At 34.2% G+C, this 19,854-nt stretch overlaps 1 protein-coding gene across 1 annotated transcript in view; it reads right to left on the reverse strand.

The window, feature by feature from the left end:
• Positions 1 to 294: 294 nt before the first annotated feature.
• LOC134280634 (uncharacterized) overlaps positions 295 to 19,854 on the reverse strand; it is a gene marked incomplete at both ends in the record, with an annotated part of 30,612 nt that continues 11,052 nt past the window's right edge. The window contains 19 exons of the mRNA XM_062763074.1: positions 295 to 329; positions 1,368 to 1,503; positions 1,802 to 1,999; positions 2,090 to 2,113; positions 2,391 to 2,647; positions 2,914 to 3,067; positions 3,410 to 3,628; positions 4,926 to 5,076; positions 5,270 to 5,547; positions 5,778 to 5,984; positions 6,310 to 6,534; positions 8,741 to 8,867; positions 9,122 to 9,419; positions 12,512 to 12,860; positions 14,114 to 14,275; positions 14,411 to 14,618; positions 17,024 to 17,159; positions 18,017 to 18,283; positions 18,580 to 18,693. Coding sequence (XP_062619058.1) covers positions 295 to 329; positions 1,368 to 1,503; positions 1,802 to 1,999; positions 2,090 to 2,113; positions 2,391 to 2,647; positions 2,914 to 3,067; positions 3,410 to 3,628; positions 4,926 to 5,076; positions 5,270 to 5,547; positions 5,778 to 5,984; positions 6,310 to 6,534; positions 8,741 to 8,867; positions 9,122 to 9,419; positions 12,512 to 12,860; positions 14,114 to 14,275; positions 14,411 to 14,618; positions 17,024 to 17,159; positions 18,017 to 18,283; positions 18,580 to 18,693 — 3,545 coding nt within the window. The remainder of the gene's footprint in view (positions 330 to 1,367; positions 1,504 to 1,801; positions 2,000 to 2,089; positions 2,114 to 2,390; positions 2,648 to 2,913; positions 3,068 to 3,409; positions 3,629 to 4,925; positions 5,077 to 5,269; positions 5,548 to 5,777; positions 5,985 to 6,309; positions 6,535 to 8,740; positions 8,868 to 9,121; positions 9,420 to 12,511; positions 12,861 to 14,113; positions 14,276 to 14,410; positions 14,619 to 17,023; positions 17,160 to 18,016; positions 18,284 to 18,579; positions 18,694 to 19,854) is intronic.

Genomic DNA, 19,854 nt, shown 5'->3' on the forward strand with positions numbered 1-19,854 from the left:
ATTTATTGAAATCAAAAACCGATACACAGAATTATGTATCTTAGTGTAGTCTATTTGTGTGCCAAGTTATATTGAAATTAAACCAAAACTGTAAGAGGAGTAGCATTTTGAAAAATTGTTTACAGACAGACGGACGGACGCCGGACGCATTACTATCACACATGCTCTCCTGGTCTTTGACCAGTAGAGCTAAAAACTACCAATAGCAAAAGTTAAAATTACCAGTTGCAATGGCTAAATAGTTAAAAGATCTACAAGAAGCGATAACTATTTTAGCTGAAGCACTGTGCTTACCTCATAATGGTGTTTAAACATAGTACCATTGTCAACTGAAAAATAAAATGTGATAATTATTAAGCATAGTTTATGTGTTTATGCATAGTGCAATGTAACAAAATTATGGGGGGAAGATGTACATGACATAGTTTCTTTAAATATCTTGTCCATTTACCATTTTCTCCACAAGATTAGAATTGTTTTCTTTAAAAAAAATAAACATACGTAATCAAAGATTACGAAGCTCACCTCGACGAATGTAATCAGTCTAAGTAATGCAAATCTCAAATCATATTTTCCTAACAGTTAGTATTTTTTCTGACAACAATATTCAAACAAGTTCTGTTTAAATAGGTCTTAAAGTTCATTGGGATTGATCTGTTCGAAAAACGTTAACCTGGTCACACGTTTGGAAAACGTAGGTCAGATCCAGCATCCGAAGCAAGTTTGATTGTTCATCCTAAGATGCATCATCCATGCAAGTTTGGTCTGGGTAGGGCTTATAGTTACTTGGGAATGGACCTGCTCCAAAAACTTTAACCTAGTCACTCATCTGGAAAATGTAGTTCAGATCCTGCATCCGAAGAAGTCTGGTAGTGTCCATCCCTAGATACATCATCCATGCAAGTTTGGTCTGGGTACGGCTTATAGTTACTTGGGAATGGACCTGCTCCAAAAACTTTAACCTGGTCACTCATCTGGAAAATGTAGGTCAGATCCAGCATCCGAAACAAGTCTGGTAGTGTCCATCCCTAGAAACATCATCCATGCAAGTTTGGTCTGGGTATGGCTTATAGTTACTTGGGAATGGCCCTGCTCCAAAAACTTTAACCTGGTCACTCATCTGGAAAATGTAGGTCAGATCCAGCATCGGAAGCAAGTCTGATAGTGTCCATCCCTAGATGCATCATCCATGCAAGTTTGGTCCAGGTTGGGCTTATAGTTTCTTGGGAATGGACCTGCTCCTAAAACTTTAACAGGGATGCCAACACTAACGCCGACGCCGGGGGTATAGCATAAGCTCATCTCGACTTCGTCGAGGTGAGCTAAAAATGTTAGTGATGACCAATAATGAATTCAATAGTTAGAACCTGTCATGGTACAGGGCTCTCCATCATTGATATCTATCCCAGATAACACAGCACCCTCCTGAACGACTGTGACCCCATCAGAGGTCATGGTCACACTGCCTGACAAGGTCACTGCTGTTACTGTCACATAGTAAGTCTGCAACCAAAATAGAGGAGATGAACATTTGTCTTTTTTTAACTTCTGAAAGTGCATATGTGAAGGGATGACTATATAAAAACTCAAGTTTTAATAATGTTACATTTGACAACTATATATTCTGGTTGCTGTAGATTAAAGCACCCAAAGTTTCTACATCATTCAAAAACTGAAAACTAAACATCTGCATTTTATTCAATTGCCTATAATTTTTAAAATTTACATAAAGTTTTAACTACAGATCTTAAAGCTTAGTTTTTTCTGCTCTTTATCATACCGCATGATTGACAAATCATACCTTGAAATTCTCTAGACTAAGACCAGTAGCAGAATGAGAATCCACAGACCCCACATCTACAGAAGGCACCACATCTGTACCACCTGGAGTGGTTCCTGCCTGGTACTTGTAGGTCACGTTGAGGTGGGGGTGAAAGAAGCCCTCCCAGTGCGCCGTCAGGCTGTCTTTCGTTGTGGTGAAATCTACATCCTCTATATCCTGTCAATGAATATAATCATTTATAACTGAAGTTTCGAAAGTTAAAGTTTTTCAGAAAATACATGGGCTGATGTAGCAAACATTACTTACAGTGAAAGGCATTTGACCTAGATTCTGAAAATAGATTGAAATTGAAAAGATATGAGGATATATTTGTAACTGATATACAAAATATCAGTAAACATGAGGTGCACTTCTTTAATGCATAAATAACTTTGGCTAAAAGTGTGATAGTGGTAAAAAATTAAAGAAAAGAGAGATAATGATTAACACACATCAAGCAAAATTATCAAAAGCAAATTAGAGAATAAAGAAATAAAGGAAATCAAAACATCATTTTCATAGAAATCTGACTGACCTAGGCTAAAGTTTTCCAAATCAGAAAACTTACAGATGCCTGGATATCAAACACCACTCCCTTGGTAGCCAGCTGTACATCATGAACATAAGGATCAGCTACGGCATATGTTGAGAGTCCAGCTGAGTTCTCTGCCTTGACAGTGACGTAGTACTTCTGATGGCCATGAAATCTCCACTCTGTGTCTGACACACCAATGGCTGTACAGGTCGGAGGGTTTCCCACCACACAAGATCCACCACTCTGAAGTGGAATGTGGGACTGCACATCTGTTTGTCTTGGCATGTGTCCTGTTCATTGAATCAGATATGAAAAAAATTTCATGATCTCTGAGTCTTTTTATTTTAACAAACATTTGCTTGTTTATGAAAAACTGAATAAAATATAATAAAGAATAACTTTTCATTCCTCCCATTTACACAAATTTCAAAATTCCAATTAATCAATGAATTGCAAATTTAAAGCACTTCTTGAAAACTGCACCGTTGCTCTGTGATAATACAGTAAATGTTACAACATAATTGTACCAATAGCAAATGTTACAAAATAATCGTACCAATAGCAAATTCTAGCTTCAGTTGGTTTGGCTCCTGGGCATCAGCAAAAGCACCAGGTCCCCATGATGCAATAAGGAATCCATTTGAGTGAGTGACACTGATAGGTCCTGTAAACACTGGAGGTGTGGTGTCCATAAAACAGGGACCAATGGACTGAGGGAAAAAATACGTACACTCTATCTCAAGTTCTATCTTAGTAGCATATATTTTTTCCTATTCGGTTGACATTTTAGATTGTATAATTGAAGATGGGCCTTGGGCCTTTATGATTACCAGAGTCTGTTGCTCAATACATTTTCCATACATTGTAAGTAGAGGACTTGATCCATGAAATATTTGAGTTAAAATCACTCAAATTTCTTGCTCAATGACAGGTAAACTAAAAACTAATGAAGTACCAGGTACTCCCATTTAATCTGTTTTGTATGGTACATACTTAGTGGTAAAAACTTGCATTGATACAGAAACACAGGAAACCTTAATGTTGCTACACACCTGGGTTCCCTCCACGTTTGCTTTGCTGATCGTTTTGATGATGATGTAAAACTCGGACCCATCTGGTACGTCAGTGTGGTGCACGTGGATGTGGGGGTGCTGTTTGGTTCTTCTGAAGGCCATGATGTCTGGGGCAGGGCTCCCTGCTGTCGAAGAAAATCCCACTTCATAGTCATGGACACTGCCAGGGTTAGCAACTGGTAGCCAACTCAAAAACAGCTATACAGAATTAAAAAAATTAATAAAAACAATATTATGACACTTATGGGATTAAATTCATGTATACATGTACAGATTATTAAGCAATGGTCAACAATATATCATGATTTATATAAAATACAATTGAGCAATGTTCACCCTCATCTTGAAGTTCTCCAAACACCTGACTTCAAGATCATGAAAATAACTAGTCTTATCTTTAAATTTGCAGATAAAGACTCTCTGGGGAGGAAAAATTAAAAAACCTATTTTGTTTTCTACAATATGATAATTATGAGCATGTTATGAATCTTCATATTCTTACATTTTAACAGGTCGAGACCACTACCTTATATGGAAGGCAATTTTCATCACGTGATGATATCTTCGTCACACCCGTTCGCCAATCAAGTGAATGAGTCCGAAAGCATGACACTCTACTACGTTGTTTACGATTCAATGGCGACACATGGTTTTCGTCCGTTTCTGCATAATATTCACTTCGTCACCGGAAAAACTGTAGTGCTTCTTTGTCACGTTTTAAGTCCGAAATTGAAAGATTACATTCCCAAGACTTTGCTGCATGCTCACATTTAATATTGGAGTTGTTTTATATGATTAATAGTTGCTTCGAAAGTTCGAATAATGTGCAAACACTTTGATGTTTGCATGTACTAAAAAACTTTTTGATAATATTTAGGGGTTAAATAATAATAGCACACCTTGTACTGCTGTCTAAAACTATGTACACGTAAATCACGTGAAAAAAATTCAATGCTTTATCGACACGATAGGACCTACATGTACGTCTCTTCGAACAATGGTTTAGGCCGATGTATTATAAGTTGATATATAAGGCTTCATAAAGCAAATTTTGTAAATGTGAGCATAGAAATGAAAGATTATACATTATTTTATATATTTCTTCCATAAATCTCAAAAAAGAATTGAAAATAAGTTTCCAAGGGATAATTCAAGTTGGCCTTTATTTTCAACACAGCTGAGTACTTATAGTAGCCCACAATGCATTGCGACTCATTCATCAGTGGGTAAAGTAAACAGATAGCTAATTTACATGCAAATTTATTCTGACGTCAGAAAATCTAGTGGTCTCGACCTGTTTAATGGATCGCCATACAACTTAAGTATTTAAGATGAAAACTAAAGCAACTGTACAGACATATTTCAAATTAACACTCCTATAATTCACTAAAACTTTTCCTTGTTAAGAAAAATTCATTGATTACTATATCCAAATATATTTTTTCCAGACAATAAAATTAATTAAAAATCTGTACTATGCATCTGACCCTCTTACCCGAGATGATTTAGATAATGTGGGACTTAGTTTAGCAGGTGATCCTGTTGAGTTAGCACAAAACACACTGCCATTTACTGTCACAAATGTACCGTTGTCATGGTGCTCAGCAGGCAAAAGGTCAAGGTCAGATAAAACTGTAGCCTTGGAACTTAAAAGAAAAGTTATGTAAAACCATGTTATATTCATAAGCCATTAATAAGCTAATCATTTTTTTAAATGTGAAGTTTTTATTATGTATATTAAGCATCTATTTTCCGTTAATTTTGAATAGAAGCCACATATAACTAGTTTGCACTGGAGAAGTTTAATATCTCATATTTATACTCAGACGACTGACTTACTTGCAGTCTGGTGTGGGATCTTTGATTAGCCTGCGGAATCTGTTACTGCTAACAATCCAGAAGTCTTTTCCGTCTGTAACGAGTCCCCCAGTGGTTGTGGCTCCCTCTATGTTCACTTCCTGTACAGATGGCACTGCTGTAGTAACCGTCACTCCGTCTGAACACACAGGTTCCGAGGGCTCTAGAGCGCGGTTATAGGCCACAACACAGATGTAATACAGTCCCTCTGTAGTCACAGTGTGGGTGGCATGCATCGAGTAGGTCTCAAAAATCTTTCCCTGAGACATTCATTTAATGTTCTTAATCATAGAGTGGATGTGCATGCATAGAACATTAATTGATAAAGGAGTATACATTGCATTGATTCGGGTCCTTATCACTGAGAAAAAAAAAATCATTAAAACAAATATCAGATGTTTCACTATGTAAACTGACTTCTTAACAACATATATTCTCAACTGTCATAAAATGTTATAATGGAAGACAAGAGTTTGGATGAATTACTTACATTTCCACTGGCCTCCAGAGAAAAGTCTGAGGCAGTGAGAGTTTTGTTGTCATATCCATACTGGTAGAAGAGCACCCCACTCTCCCTGTCAAAGAAGCCTTCCCAGTGGGCGGTCAGGGTCTTACTCTGCTGGTAGTCCACCTCCTCCCTTCCTGGTATCCCATCCTCCACCACCCCTGTGTGGGGAGGGGAAGTGTCTATTGTTATCTGTAGGCAAAATGTATGTAGAGTACAGCAGAGAATAAAAAAAGGAAAATACAAGGTCTCAGTTAACCATAGTAAAGTGAAAATTGTTTAATCCTGTACAGAACTGGCTCCAAAGAAATTGGACAGATTAGACAACATTTTAACAAATGAATTCAAAATGAACTTAAAATTAACATCTTTTTGGGTAGGATTTAGGAATACACAACATTCAGCATAGACAAGTTTCACTGTATATCATATAATTAATAATCAGTTAATATTGTATTTGCATTATCAATCAAAAGAATGAGTGGCCCTTGACCTATATTTCCATTAGATGCCCTACCTTCTTGGACAGTATGGTGGTCAGTTTGGCCTTGTTAGTGGCGGTCACCTCCAGGTAATAATCAGAATCATGCACACCTTTATGTTTTCCGTCTATCAGTCCACCGTTTGATGCTATTATTGGTTTCACCTGAAAGTGTTTATGGTAGGCTCCCCAGAATGGAGTTTCGTAACAGTTAGCTCCTCTAGCATAGCTTCCATATTTTGATTCACAATCTTGTGTGTCCTGAAATCAAGAGAAATACTGTAAGTCGTTTTAATTCCATGGTGTTAAAATTTTGCAATATCTCAAAAAGTACCAATTGTGATGGTTTTTAATTTCATGCTGCAAGAAATACTAATTCAAAATTTCATATAAACATTTTTAAAAACATTTTTAAATCTAATAATAATATTCAAAATGTACGGAAGCATATTAGTGCCACGCAATATTTTTTTTAAAGTTGGTAATTCCAACTTTAAAGTTGGTAATTCCAACTTTAAAGTTGGAAATTCCAACTTTAATCTTGGCTTTTCCAACTTTAAAGTTGGAAATTCCAACTTTAAAGTTGGAAATTCCAACTTTAATCTTGGTAATTCCAACTTTAAAGTTGGTAATTCCAAACTTTAAAGTTGGTAATTCCAACTTAAAAGTTGGAAATTCCAATTTTAATCTTGGTAATTCCAACTTAAAAGTTGGAAATTCCAATTTTAATCTTGGTAATTCCAACTTTAAAGTTGGTAATTCCAACTTTGAAGATGGAAATTCCAACTTTAATCTTGGCCTTTCCAACTTTAAAGTTGGTAATTCCAACTTTATTCTTGGTAATTCCAACTTTAGAGTTGGAAATTCCAACTTTAATCTCGGCTTTTTCAACTTTAATTTGAGTTCTCCCCTACCTCTTTTTTTTTTAGTTTTTCCTCTTTATTTTAAACCATTACCAACTTTATTAAGGAAATGGAATAGACTGGTTATCAATAAATTTTGGCAACCTAGATGCGGGGGGTGGGGGTGGGGGGGGGGGGGGGTTGCAGAAGAGAGGCTCTTTAAGAAGGGCGGACTGCCCCATTGGGAGTTATGGTAGAAAACTTGAATTATGCTTAATAAAGTTAATATATACAAGTACATTGAAATAAATTGGAAAGCACTTTTATCTGTGTCGGATTATTTTTACCCTGACCTGCTATGACCTTACATAAAACTTCCAACTTTTAATTAGAAATCCGTATATTTCCTTTTGTCCTCTAATATAATTACGAGTTCAGTGTCAAATTTTTATTAATTAAAAATAAATGTATGTAATGGCTACTGTAGGATCCTATTTTATGTTAATATCAATTTCTTAAGTTATAATAAATAATAAAATGCTTTCTTTGGTTGATAGAACGGGAATTAATGTCGCAGAGACAGTATCATTTCTGTATATGGAACATATTATTTTCAGTTTGGGGCATAATCAACCAACTACCATATATGTCTGCAACTTATTGTATTATTGGTTGGGGGGGGGGGGCAGCACACCCCCATGCACCCCCTCCGGCTCCTACGCCATGCACAATAAAATGTTTCCTTCTAAAATCATCATTTCATAATAAAATTGTATCTTTCCATTTAAATTACATGTATAAAATGGTAACACGATTTAAGCTACAAAGTATCTCAGACAATATAATACATAAAGCCGAAAAATGTTGGAAAAGCGATGATTAAAGTTGGAATTACCAAGATTAAAATTGGAATTTCCAAGATTAAAGTTGGATTTACCAAGATTAAAGTTGGAATTTCCAACTTTAAAGTTGGAAAAGCCAAGATTAAAGTTGGAATTACCAACTTTAAAGTTTGAAAAGCCAACTTTAAAGTTGGAATTACCAACATTAAAGTTGGAAAAGCCAAGATTGGAAAAGCCAAGATAAAAGTTGGAATTTCCAACTTTAAAGTTGGAATTACCAACTTTAAAGTTGAAAAAGCCAAGATTAAAGTTGGAATTACCAACTTTAAAGTTGGAAAAGCCAAGATTAAAGTTGGAATATCCAACTTAAAAGTTGGAATTACCAAGATTAAAGTTGGAATTACCAAGATTAAAGTTGGAATTACCAACTTTAAAAAAAATATTGCGTGGCACTAATACGCTTCTGTAAAAATGGGTTGAATTTCGCGGAAAAATGATAAATCGCAAACATAGCAAAATTAAAATCATTGTGATTATTTGCCAATCTACAGTATATTTTCATTCATTAACATTGCCTAGCTAAAAGAATCTTAGATAACTATGAGGAGTCTCACATTCAAAAATCAATGTTGACTAAAAGAACATGCAATTACATGTATCTACAGGAATTAAGTTTCAAATAAGTGGTTCACAATGCTGACTAGTTGTAACTTCTTTTAAAAGCTTTATTTAAACATGTAAATTTCCTTATAATTGGCTCTATAACAGATAAGCACTACTTACATTGGCCATTCCTTGAGCTGGGATATCCTCCTGCCCATGCAGTACATCTATCCCTGTGACGTTATCAAACAATCTCCAGGCAATGTTGTTCAGTCCACTGTGATGGTCATATGCAATCCACTCTATCCTGTAAAAAATATGCTTTGGGAAAGTTAATGGAGTGAATTCTGTTTACTACTCTGATTCTAAACTTATTCATGAGTTTTACAATGATTCTTAGAGATGAACATGTTGAGAAATTAAAACTTTTGTTTAACTTTCTTTTAAATAAATCTAATATTTTTATGAATACAAGAAAACTATTTTTGCCTGAATTAAATCTACAGTTATAATTCTAAAACCAGTTTATTATTAGTGAACTTAAAAGTGACATATTCTTACGTCATTTCCTTAAAGTCTTCGATTCTATGAACACTGACATTCAATCTATCTCCACGCGTCAGCCACAAATCCTCGATGTGAGGCGGCGACGCATCCCTGTAAACCGTGATTGATTCATCTAAATATTTACCCAGCACGTCTATTGCACGCACAGTTACCTCCAGCTTGTTACCATCTGTCCACGGTAAATTAAGCTGGTCACCTTGGTTAAAGATAGAGGGCACTGATGTGAAATCTTGGGAGTCCACAGTACTAGTTGAATCAGTAACATTGTATGCCACTTTGAAATCCACCAATGCTGTAAGGAAATTATCCAGATATAATAGTAGTGCTTTCTGATGTTTTAATTTACAAAAGGAAAATCCTTACTAAAGACCAAATACACAAAATCTAAAACTACATCAAAATATTTCAACAATTTTTATCAAGTTGAACAGAAAGGCATATTTTTTTTCCAATACTGGTAGATTTATTCATCCCCAAATTGTTCTATAACATGGCAAACCCAAAGCCTCTGATGAGACTGTAGCTCTACTGGCTTTTACTGTATTAATTAACAAAGATAGAGGAAGGTAGCACTAAGATTTAAAACTATGGCAACAGCAATAAAAAAAAAATAATGATCTTAACAATGGTACAGCATTCATCGAAATAAAAATATCAATAAAAAGAATTATGTATCTTAGTGTACTTGTGTAATTAGTTGTAATAAAATTAGACTAAAAAATGTAAGAGAAGTAGTGATTTGAAAGAATTTTTAGAAATTTTAATTTTCAATAACCATAGCAACATGGTTTACCAAAATTAAAAACAAGTACAGAGAATGATGCATCTTTATGCAGTTACTTTTTACTGTGTACCATTTTACATGTATATTAAAATCAGACTAAAACTGTTCGAAAAGTAGCTTTATGAAAAGAAGGTCATATGAGGGTTATAAATAAGCTTCAATAAATATCAATGACACAACTTTTATTTAAATTTTACCTTGTCCACAAACTTTAAGTACAACCCCCGTAATACAACCTTTCATTGTATGCAATCATTTTATCAAATATAAGCCATCATTGTTTTTTTCATAGTCTAGAATTCATTTATACAAACAGGTTGTTTGGTGATTCCTACATGTATAGTATTTAATATTGAATAATTTGTAAACAAACTCTGTAGTAGATATAAAGAATTACCAGAAGTCTCTGTCGAGACTGAAGCTCTACTGGTTTGTACTTATAGCAAAGGAAGAGAAAAGTACTTCAGCAGTTGGGAATTGAAACTTAACAACAGCAATAGATAGAATAATGATCCTTGATAAAGTCTCTTTATGTTCTTAGTGTAGTCTACAAGTTTGCGAAGTTATATTGAAATCAGACCAAAACTGTAGGAGGAGTAGCATTTTAAAGGAATTTCACAGAAATTTCTATTTTTAGTTACCACGGCAAAACCGTTTATTGAAATCGAAAGCTGATAAATAGAATTATGTATCTTAGTGTAGTCTACTTGTGTGCCAAGTTATATTGAAATCAGACCAAAACTGTAGGAGGAGTAGCATTTTCAAAGAATTTCACAGAAATGACTATTTTTAGTAACCACAGCAACAACGTTCATCGAAATCAAAAACAGATATAGAAAATTATGTATCTTAGTGTAGTCTACTTGTGTGCCAAGTTATATTGAAATCAGACCAAAACTGTATGTGGAGTAGCAATTTAAAGGAATTTCACAGAAATTTCTATTTTTAGTAACCAGGGCAACAACGTTCATCGAAATCAAAAACTGATACACAGAATTTTGTATCTTAGTGTAGTCTGCTAGTGTGCAAAGTTATATTGAAATCAGACCAAAACTGTAGGAGGAGTAGCATTTTAAAGGAATTTCACAGAAATTTCTATTTTTAGTAACCACAGCAACAACATTCATCGAAATGAAAAACTGATAAACAGAATTATGTATCTTAGTGTAGTCTTCTTGTGTGCCAAGTTATATTGAAATCAAACCAAAACTGTAGGAGGAGTAGCATTTTGAAAGAATTTCATAGAAATTTCTATTTTTAGTAACCACGGCAACATCGTTTATCGAAATCAAAAACCGATATAGAGAATTATGTATCTTAGTGTAGTCTACTTGTGTGCTAAGTTATATTGAAATCAGACCAAAACTGTAGGAGGAGTAGCATTTTAAAGGAATTTCACAGAAATTTCTATTTTTAGTAACCACGGCAACACCATTTATCAAAATCAAAAACCAATAGACAGAATTATGTATCTTAGTGTAGTCTACTTGTGTGCCAAGTTATATTGAAATCAGATCGAAACTGTAGGAGGAGTAGCATTTTGAAAGAATTTCACAGAAATTTCTATTTTTAGTAACCATGGCAACAACGTTCATCGAAATCAAAAACCGATACACAGAATTATGTATCTTAGTGTAGTCTACTTGTGTGCCAAGTTATATTGAAATCAGACCAAAACTGTAGGAGGAGTAGCATTTTAAAGAAATTTCACAGAAATTTCTATTTTTAGTAACCACAGCAACAACATTCATCGAAATGAAAAACTGATAAACAGAATTATGTATCTTAGTGTAGTCTTCTTGTGTGCCAAGTTATATTGAAATCAAACCAAAACTGTAGGAGGAGTAGCATTTTGAAAGAATTTCATAGAAATTTCTATTTTTAGTAACCACGGCAACATCGTTTATCGAAATCAAAAACCGATATAGAGAATTATGTATCTTAGTGTAGTCTACTTGTGTGCTAAGTTATATTGAAATCAGACCAAAACTGTAGGAGGAGTAGCATTTTAAAGGAATTTCACAGAAATTTCTATTTTTAGTAACCACGGCAACACCATTTATCAAAATCAAAAACCAATAGACAGAATTATGTATCTTAGTGTAGTCTACTTGTGTGCCAAGTTATATTGAAATCAGACCGAAACTGTAGGAGGAGTAGCATTTTGAAAGAATTTCACAGAAATTTCTATTTTTAGTAACCATGGCAACAACGTTCATCGAAATCAAAAACCGATACACAGAATTATGTATCTTAGTGTAGTCTACTTGTGTGCCAAGTTATATTGAAATCAGACCAAAACTGTAGGAGGAGTAGCATTTTAAAGAAATTTCACAGAAATTTCTATTTTTAGTTACCACGGCAACACCGTTTATCAAAATCAAAAACCGATACACAGAATTATGTATCTTAGTGTAGTCTACTTGTGTGCCAAGTTATATTGAAATCAGATCAAAACTGTAAAAGAAGTAGCATTTTGAAAAATTGTTTACAGACAGACGGACAGACAGACAGACGGACGGACGCCGGACGCATTACTATCTCATAAGCTCTTCTGGTCTCTGACCAGTAGAGCTAATAAAATGAGGGAACAAACATACCATGAACATTTGCAATCTGCTTGCTTTGTCTTTCTCCATAATGATCATCGTATTTTGATTCCACTGCTGTAGCTGATGCCACTCTGTTTAGCCATCGCTTGTCCTCATGGTGATAATTACGAAATCTGTCCTTCCACATTACATCCACATAACTGGTATCCTTGGTAACCCATACATAATTTGTTTCCTTGGTAGCTGTGGTGACCCTTGTGACCTTTGTCGGGTTGGTGGTAACATTAGAAATGTTGTCATAGAGTAGGACTTTTCTTCCAGTTTTGTGGTTTCCTGCTTTGTCAAATGCTGAGAAATGAATAGAGTACATCCCTGGTGCTGGCAAGTCAAAGGATTCCTGAAATATAATTTAAACAAACCTCAAAATCACTTGTGTCCCTCAGGGGGGAAAAAGTAAGATAGCCATACAAGGGGTGTATGTCTTTCCATATTTTCTTTTCTGAGAGCATTTTTTTTTTATCTGTCTTTGACCTTTTTGTTAAAAAACAATAAATAAAACAATTCTAATTTCCATTCCCTACTACACTTTTCCTATTCTTGAGGTTTTGTATCTTGAAAACTTAGCAAGACTTCTCCAAACCACTATTAGACTTTGGTGTTGGGTGCAAATAAAATAAGTGCATAGAAGTGTGCACCAGACTGGCTCTTGAACCCAGAAGGTCACAACAGGATTATGTTATAAAGTTATATACCCCGGTAATAGCTATCCTTAATTTTTATATAAGAAATAAAGTCCTTGTTGTTGTGAATGATGCAGGATAACCTCTGAGGTCAAGCAATATTATCTGAAATATAAAAGCTGAGGCTTTTATATTTCAGACAACATTTCGGGACAGAGGAGCTAGGTTATCCTGCATCATTCACAACAAGGACCTTATTTCTATTCTACTAACAGCTCTAAAATAAAGCTGATTGCCTCCTCTATAGAGTAATGAATCAGGTCACCATGTCTCAATTTAGCTGTTCCATTTAACACCAGAGGGTCAAATTATATATTTACTTGTGTATTGACTGCATAAAATGCAGACGATTTCAGCTTTCATTGGATTAAAAACATCCTTTTATTATTTAATTGATTTTGTTTGCAACATGTATTAATCAATTTTTATGAATGTAAAGTAACAAAGTCAGTTGTCTATTTCATTGCTTTATCAGTAAAATCACAGAGTGTAAATGTTGTGGGAAGGTCCTTGGAACAGCCCCACTTGGCTAGAAAAACCGATATTTATCATCTGATTTAGGCAATACACACGTACTGTTTAAACTGTGTAAGACGTCACATCAATATATGTTCTAAATAAGTAATTGATTCTACAGTGAAAGATTTATTTCAACTTTACAGGTTTGACATGTATTTCTGATCTGATAACTTTCTGCTGACATTCATGATTTATTGTAGAATAATGTCCCCAGCATTTCTTTGATATTGTCAATAATATGGTAGAATTACTGGTAAAGGGGGAGTTGCAGATAAAAAATGGCTACCCCTAAGTGTGACAAACGTACTGATGTAGTGTCGCCCCCATCCACTCACTTTTCAAACTTAGTAAGGGTAAATTTTGTATTTATATCAAGTCATTATGCCCTTACCCCTGTAGCATTAAGTGCTATATCAGTTGGCATTTTGATTATCTTTCCCTGCTTCTCTCCTAACAGTTTCCCATCATGCCCTAGCTCATACACTTCATACTGGTACTTCTCCAGCCCTGACAAATCATCTGTCCAGCCTCCCCATGTCATGTCAACTGTTGGCTGAAAAAAATTAACACAACTTTTAAACTGGCTTGTCTTACTTTATAACCACTGCAGATGGGAGAAGTCAGTGGTAGGAAGTTATTTTTGAAATAAAATCTGATACATGTACATATATGCATGTGCATCACTTACATTTTCTGTTAAATCTGGAACACTTAGGAATGGTGGATTATCAACACCTTTAACTAAATTATGATAAGGCTTCTCCAAGTCCCAGTGGTATTTAAACTCTCTCTCTGTTGTCTTGCCCACTAAAGGATGGTAATCTATCTTGTTATTGGCCTCTCGGTTTTTCACTTTTATGTAACCTCCTGTTGTGGCTTGGAGATAGAATATTAATCTGTAAAGACACCTTTGCAGTTTGATAATCATAACAATGCACCTAGTTTATCTGCTTTATATAGTGGGGAGAGAAGAATTTATGCATTTTCACTTTATGATCTTAAGAGCCACACCCTAACTTGAGAACCCCTGACCTGGGACCATGAATTAAACAATTTTCGTAGAAGGTACAATCATGCAAAGAGTTTGCCTGTTTTGTGTCCAGGAGTAATTTGAGGAGGAATTTTAATGATTCATTGCACTCATTTTGATGGTTTAATTGGTCAACTCCTAAGGCCCTGAGGGGGTGGCAGAGACCATGAAATTCAAAAAAATGTTTGTCCCCCTACAATCATTGATGCTCTATGCCAAAAATGGTTGAAATTGGTTCAGTAAAAAAAACAGCTTTGACATTATATATTCAAGTGACTTGCACATTGGACAAATGCATATAAGTTCATGTAATTCCTATATACGTATAATCTCTAATCTTTAAGGATATCCGATCCTCAGCCAGGAAGAATAACTCCAAAAATTAATATTTAATTTGAAATGCATCAAAATTAAGCTTGAAAATGATTTTTTTCATGCAACAATTTTTCATTTTATTCATCTTTATAAGACTCAAGGTTTTTTGAAGTCTTAGAAAAGGTCTTATAAAAGTTGACATTTGTACCCTATAAAAGGAAAAAAAATAATACAGTTTTAGAGAAATAAGATTTTCTTGAATTCAGTCTTAGATACCAATGCTTATGAACATGATATGAAATAAGAAGTGATTTGTGGTGTCTTGCAATGATAGCAGAAGCCTTTTACACTATATATTACAGAATACTTGACGGATATAGAGAACAAAAAATACCACATAAGTATAAAAATCATGACAATTTCCCTGAATGCCTGGATACCTATCATCTTTTAACCTAAAATATATTAGTTGATCAATTTTCAATTAGAAAATGCATTGCTGATATTCCAATTCGCTTTTTCTGCAAAAATATTGGAGATTTGACAATTTTCCCTATATGATATCATTAACTTTAATTTTTAACTTAAAAGAAATACAGTGGATAAATTAACATTATTTTGTGGATTCAAAGATACTTTTATGAGTATTTTTGATTACTTAACTGCTAATTTTACAAACCTGAGGATCGGACTACCTTAAGAATTGGTTTTAATAAGTACTGTATGTATACTAATACTATTTATAGAAACATTTTCAAAATCAGTACTTTTAATGTCATACATCAATAAACAATTTCCAATTTAATATAGGTCAAAGGACACAGAGCACTATACACCACTGGTGTCAAAATATGAAATATAAGAATAATGAAATACAAATTCAGTAACTTGTGGATGAAAGTATGAGGGTGGAATTTCTTTCTAAAATTTTATCGCGATTTGATGAAATCAATCAACAGGCATATTCGTGATATAGAGTCATAATGCAACAATATTGGAAAATTTCACCACTTTCCGATTACCAGTAAGGTCACACGATCTTTCCGAAAATGGATAGTTGTGAAACCCGGGGGAGACTTCGACGTAACGTCAAGTTAGATTTATATGTCACGTCACATTATAGAAGCATTTCGCTCAAATGTCCAACGATAATGTAATTCAACAAAATGCTGCCTATTTCTCTACTTTTTTTCTCAAGAAAAGCCTGGGTATCCTTTCGCACCAACTTATCTTCATATTTTACTCATATTTCAAAATACTACCCATCTTTCCATACAATGTTCCAATTTCAGTAGCAATGTCAAGAACAGTACGGCAGCCAACAACGTCCATTAACACTTTTAATTTGTCTAGGGGGATACGTACTTAAACAGAGCCTCTAAAAAGCGACCACACTTTTTATCAACGTCCATGGAAGTTCTATTTTTCTTATGCTACTGGAAAACCAGTAACTAAATGCATTTTTCCCAAGCCTATGTCAATAATATATGCGTTTAAGATAGAGTGATCCCCGGATTTTCACAAAACGTGTGACTTGACCGAAATTTGACGTTATCTAACAACTTAAAGATGAACAATAAATCATCAACTTATAAACTAAATATCCAGTAAAATCAGTAAAACTCTCACACAAAGGTTTATAAAAGATCAAGCAATCGTAATAATGACATAATTTTCGTTTTATATACCACATAGGGCAGTTTAATTCTTATTTCACGTATTAAGAATTAAAATGATAATAAACGCGTTTATGTCTCCCCCGCATTTCCAAACAACCGTTTCTATGGCAACTGCCATAAAGTTACTATCCAAGATATTTAAAATGTTTTTTAATTTAAAATATTCATCAAGTGTCTTTATTTTCAGTTGTAATTTTCAACCTATTCCACTGAAAAATAAATAAAATATGAAGAAATTCCACGAACTTTAGGATCAACCCTCGTATACAAAACATACTGATCATTGTGTTTCAAATCCAGCAATGGGTGTCCTTGATTGTCAAAGGTTTTTTTGCATAAAAACGATGTAGTGTTTGGAGCTCTTTCTGACACTCCCTCACAAATGTGAATCAGCTCACAAATTTTACTTCCCCCTGCAAATGAAAACAAATCCCTCATGTTTGTAGATGTTTTTTAAGAAAATTAAATAGAGTCAGAAATTCTCTACATCACAAATTTCTTAGATGCTAAAAAAAATAGGGATGTCAACGAATAGTCGACTATTCCTCTATCAGTCAAATGGACCGACAATCGAATAATGGAACGACATTCGAATATTAAATAAATGCAAGTAAAAGAGGTGATAATGAAGTTCTCATCTCAAAATTGAAAAAGCGTCCTTCCTCTCATAGTGTACGTCCTCAGACGAATAAGAGCTCAAACACAGTCACAGTTCATAAATATTTTTCCAAATTGTACATATGGAAAAAAAAACAGTAATTACATACCGCGACAATTATTTCTGAATCACCGACTTTTTTGTTTTTGTAGTAAATTATGCAGCGTTATACTGGACTTTGAAAATTAATTAATTGAATTGTACCAATTATATTTATAACCTCTAGGAATTTCAAATCCTAGGAACACACAATATTTGCATAGCCATGAAGTTTTTTAAACTTCGATAATTATCAAAACAATAATCTTACATAAAAGGCATTTTGATAGTTTGGGCAATCATTAATTGAACAAACAGTAGTTAACAAATTTTCACCAAAGGTGTGGATAGTGTGTGTTTACAATTCCCATTTTCCAATTTATTTCAATTTTCCAATTTAATTTACTTAATAAGCTTTCAAAAACACTGTGCTATAAAAAATGCTTCAAATAGTCGACTATCATTCGAATAATGCAATCGAATGTTCAACTAAGGAAAATTTATATTTTGACATCCCTAAAAAAAATAATCACAAGTTTTCAAAACCCTGCATTTCTCAAAAAAAAATCTTACGCCTATATTGAAGCAATTTAGTAGATGCGAATTTAATTCCATATCTAAAGTCAGTGACGTAATGATCTAATCCCTCGATAATAGGAGGGTCTCCTGGAGTCTTTAAGAAGGCGTCCCATTTTATGACTGCCCTGGTCCAGGTTACATTGTTGGTCCAGCGGGTGGGCTGGGGAGGACCCTCGCTCAAATCGGCAGGGTTTCCCAAGGTCCTCCCTGTCGGATCTTCTAATTTACACTCGTTCTCCATGATTGAGGCCTCTGTTACAACTGAATAAGAAATGCTACAGTCAGTGGTAATTTCTGCTTGCATTTATCTGTGAGTTTTTCTACATGTATTTTATTTTAACAGTTACACTGGTTTTCTTTAAATATTAAATGTTATCACAACAGTGCCATTCATTTTATTTCAATTCCTGAATCCCATGCATGTATAATTCAAGGGAGAATTTTCAACTCTTCATTTCATGACTTAAAACTACAGGGAACAAAAAACACTTCATTTGCATGAATTCATTATAACTAAATGTGCTCACTCTAACCATTGGTTTACTGTAATAACCTACTTTTTTCACAGTGTTGGCCCTCGAAGCCCGGGGTACATTGACACTTGGAGGCCAGGCCGTCAGTACAGGTCCCAGGGTAACACCTCGTACTGTCCGATCTCCAGGAACAGGCCTCTGAAAGAAACAACAACTTATTCTGTAATGTACAGTAGGGAATTAATTTGTGGAGTTATTACCAGGGTATTACAGGAACACGCCTCTCAAAGAAACAACAACTTATTCTATATACTTTACAGTCAGTAAGAAATTAAATTGTGGAGTTACTACCAGGGTATTCACTATTTGTGCAGAAAAAAAGAATATTGCAATTTCAACATGCAGTGAATAAATCTTTAAAAAGGGATATCAAGGATCAATCACTGACTAGTTAACATTTTCGTGTTCTTAAAAAGTGCAAAAAAACCAAGTAGACCAAAAATTTAATAAACAATTAAAAAAAATCATTAACAGTCAATTATTTAAATCGAGACACTTTAGCTTGTGTAGCAAAACCAACACCCTTACACATTAAACTTAATTATTGAACAGTTGAACATTATGGCTATTATTAATATTAAGAAAAGAAAACAAGGGAAAGATAATTAAAATTCAAAGGTATATGGGTCTGGTATTTTGTTACATTTAATTGGGTTCAACATAATCATTTTAACAAAAGAAAAAATACTTGTATAAGTGCTGGAAAAAAAATTGTTTAATACATTTTCTTTCCACAAATTGCAGACTGCATGCAAGTAGAAGAAATCACAACCTTTTTGGACCGTTACTTTAGACTGATGTTCAGTGGTATCCAATCCTCAGCAAATCTATCAGTAAGGAAATCTAACAGTCAGTGACTGAGTTCATCTATTTTATTAGTTAACGTACATGTATATGGGAAAAAAAATCACATCAGTATTTTTACAAGAGTATTGGGGTACCTTGTTCTATGACAGGTGACTGGGTTTCTGTGGAATGAAGTTAAACACATTTCCTTTTACATTTTATTGCGTATCAAAATATACCATGCATGTATAATGTGAAAAGAGGCCAGAGCAGAAAATTTCATAATTCAAAGCTTTTTACATGCATTAATGTATTCATCACATAATCTATATCAATTTACCTAGTATCATTGTATACCTAGCACAATGACAAAACTTACTTTTAATACCCTATAATCCCTATTAACCGCCCCTGCCCTATAAGCGCCCCCTTTGATCTTTTTTCATAAATTGTCAGGAAATAAGGACCCTCTGTACAGTGATTAAAATCAAATAAAATTGTATCAATATTCTG

Source organism: Saccostrea cucullata, unplaced genomic scaffold (assembly GCF_032062105.1).
Source record: "Saccostrea cucullata isolate Sc308-1 unplaced genomic scaffold, CSIRO_AGI_Scuc_v1 ctg13845, whole genome shotgun sequence".
Taxonomy (NCBI): domain Eukaryota; kingdom Metazoa; phylum Mollusca; class Bivalvia; order Ostreida; family Ostreidae; genus Saccostrea; species Saccostrea cuccullata.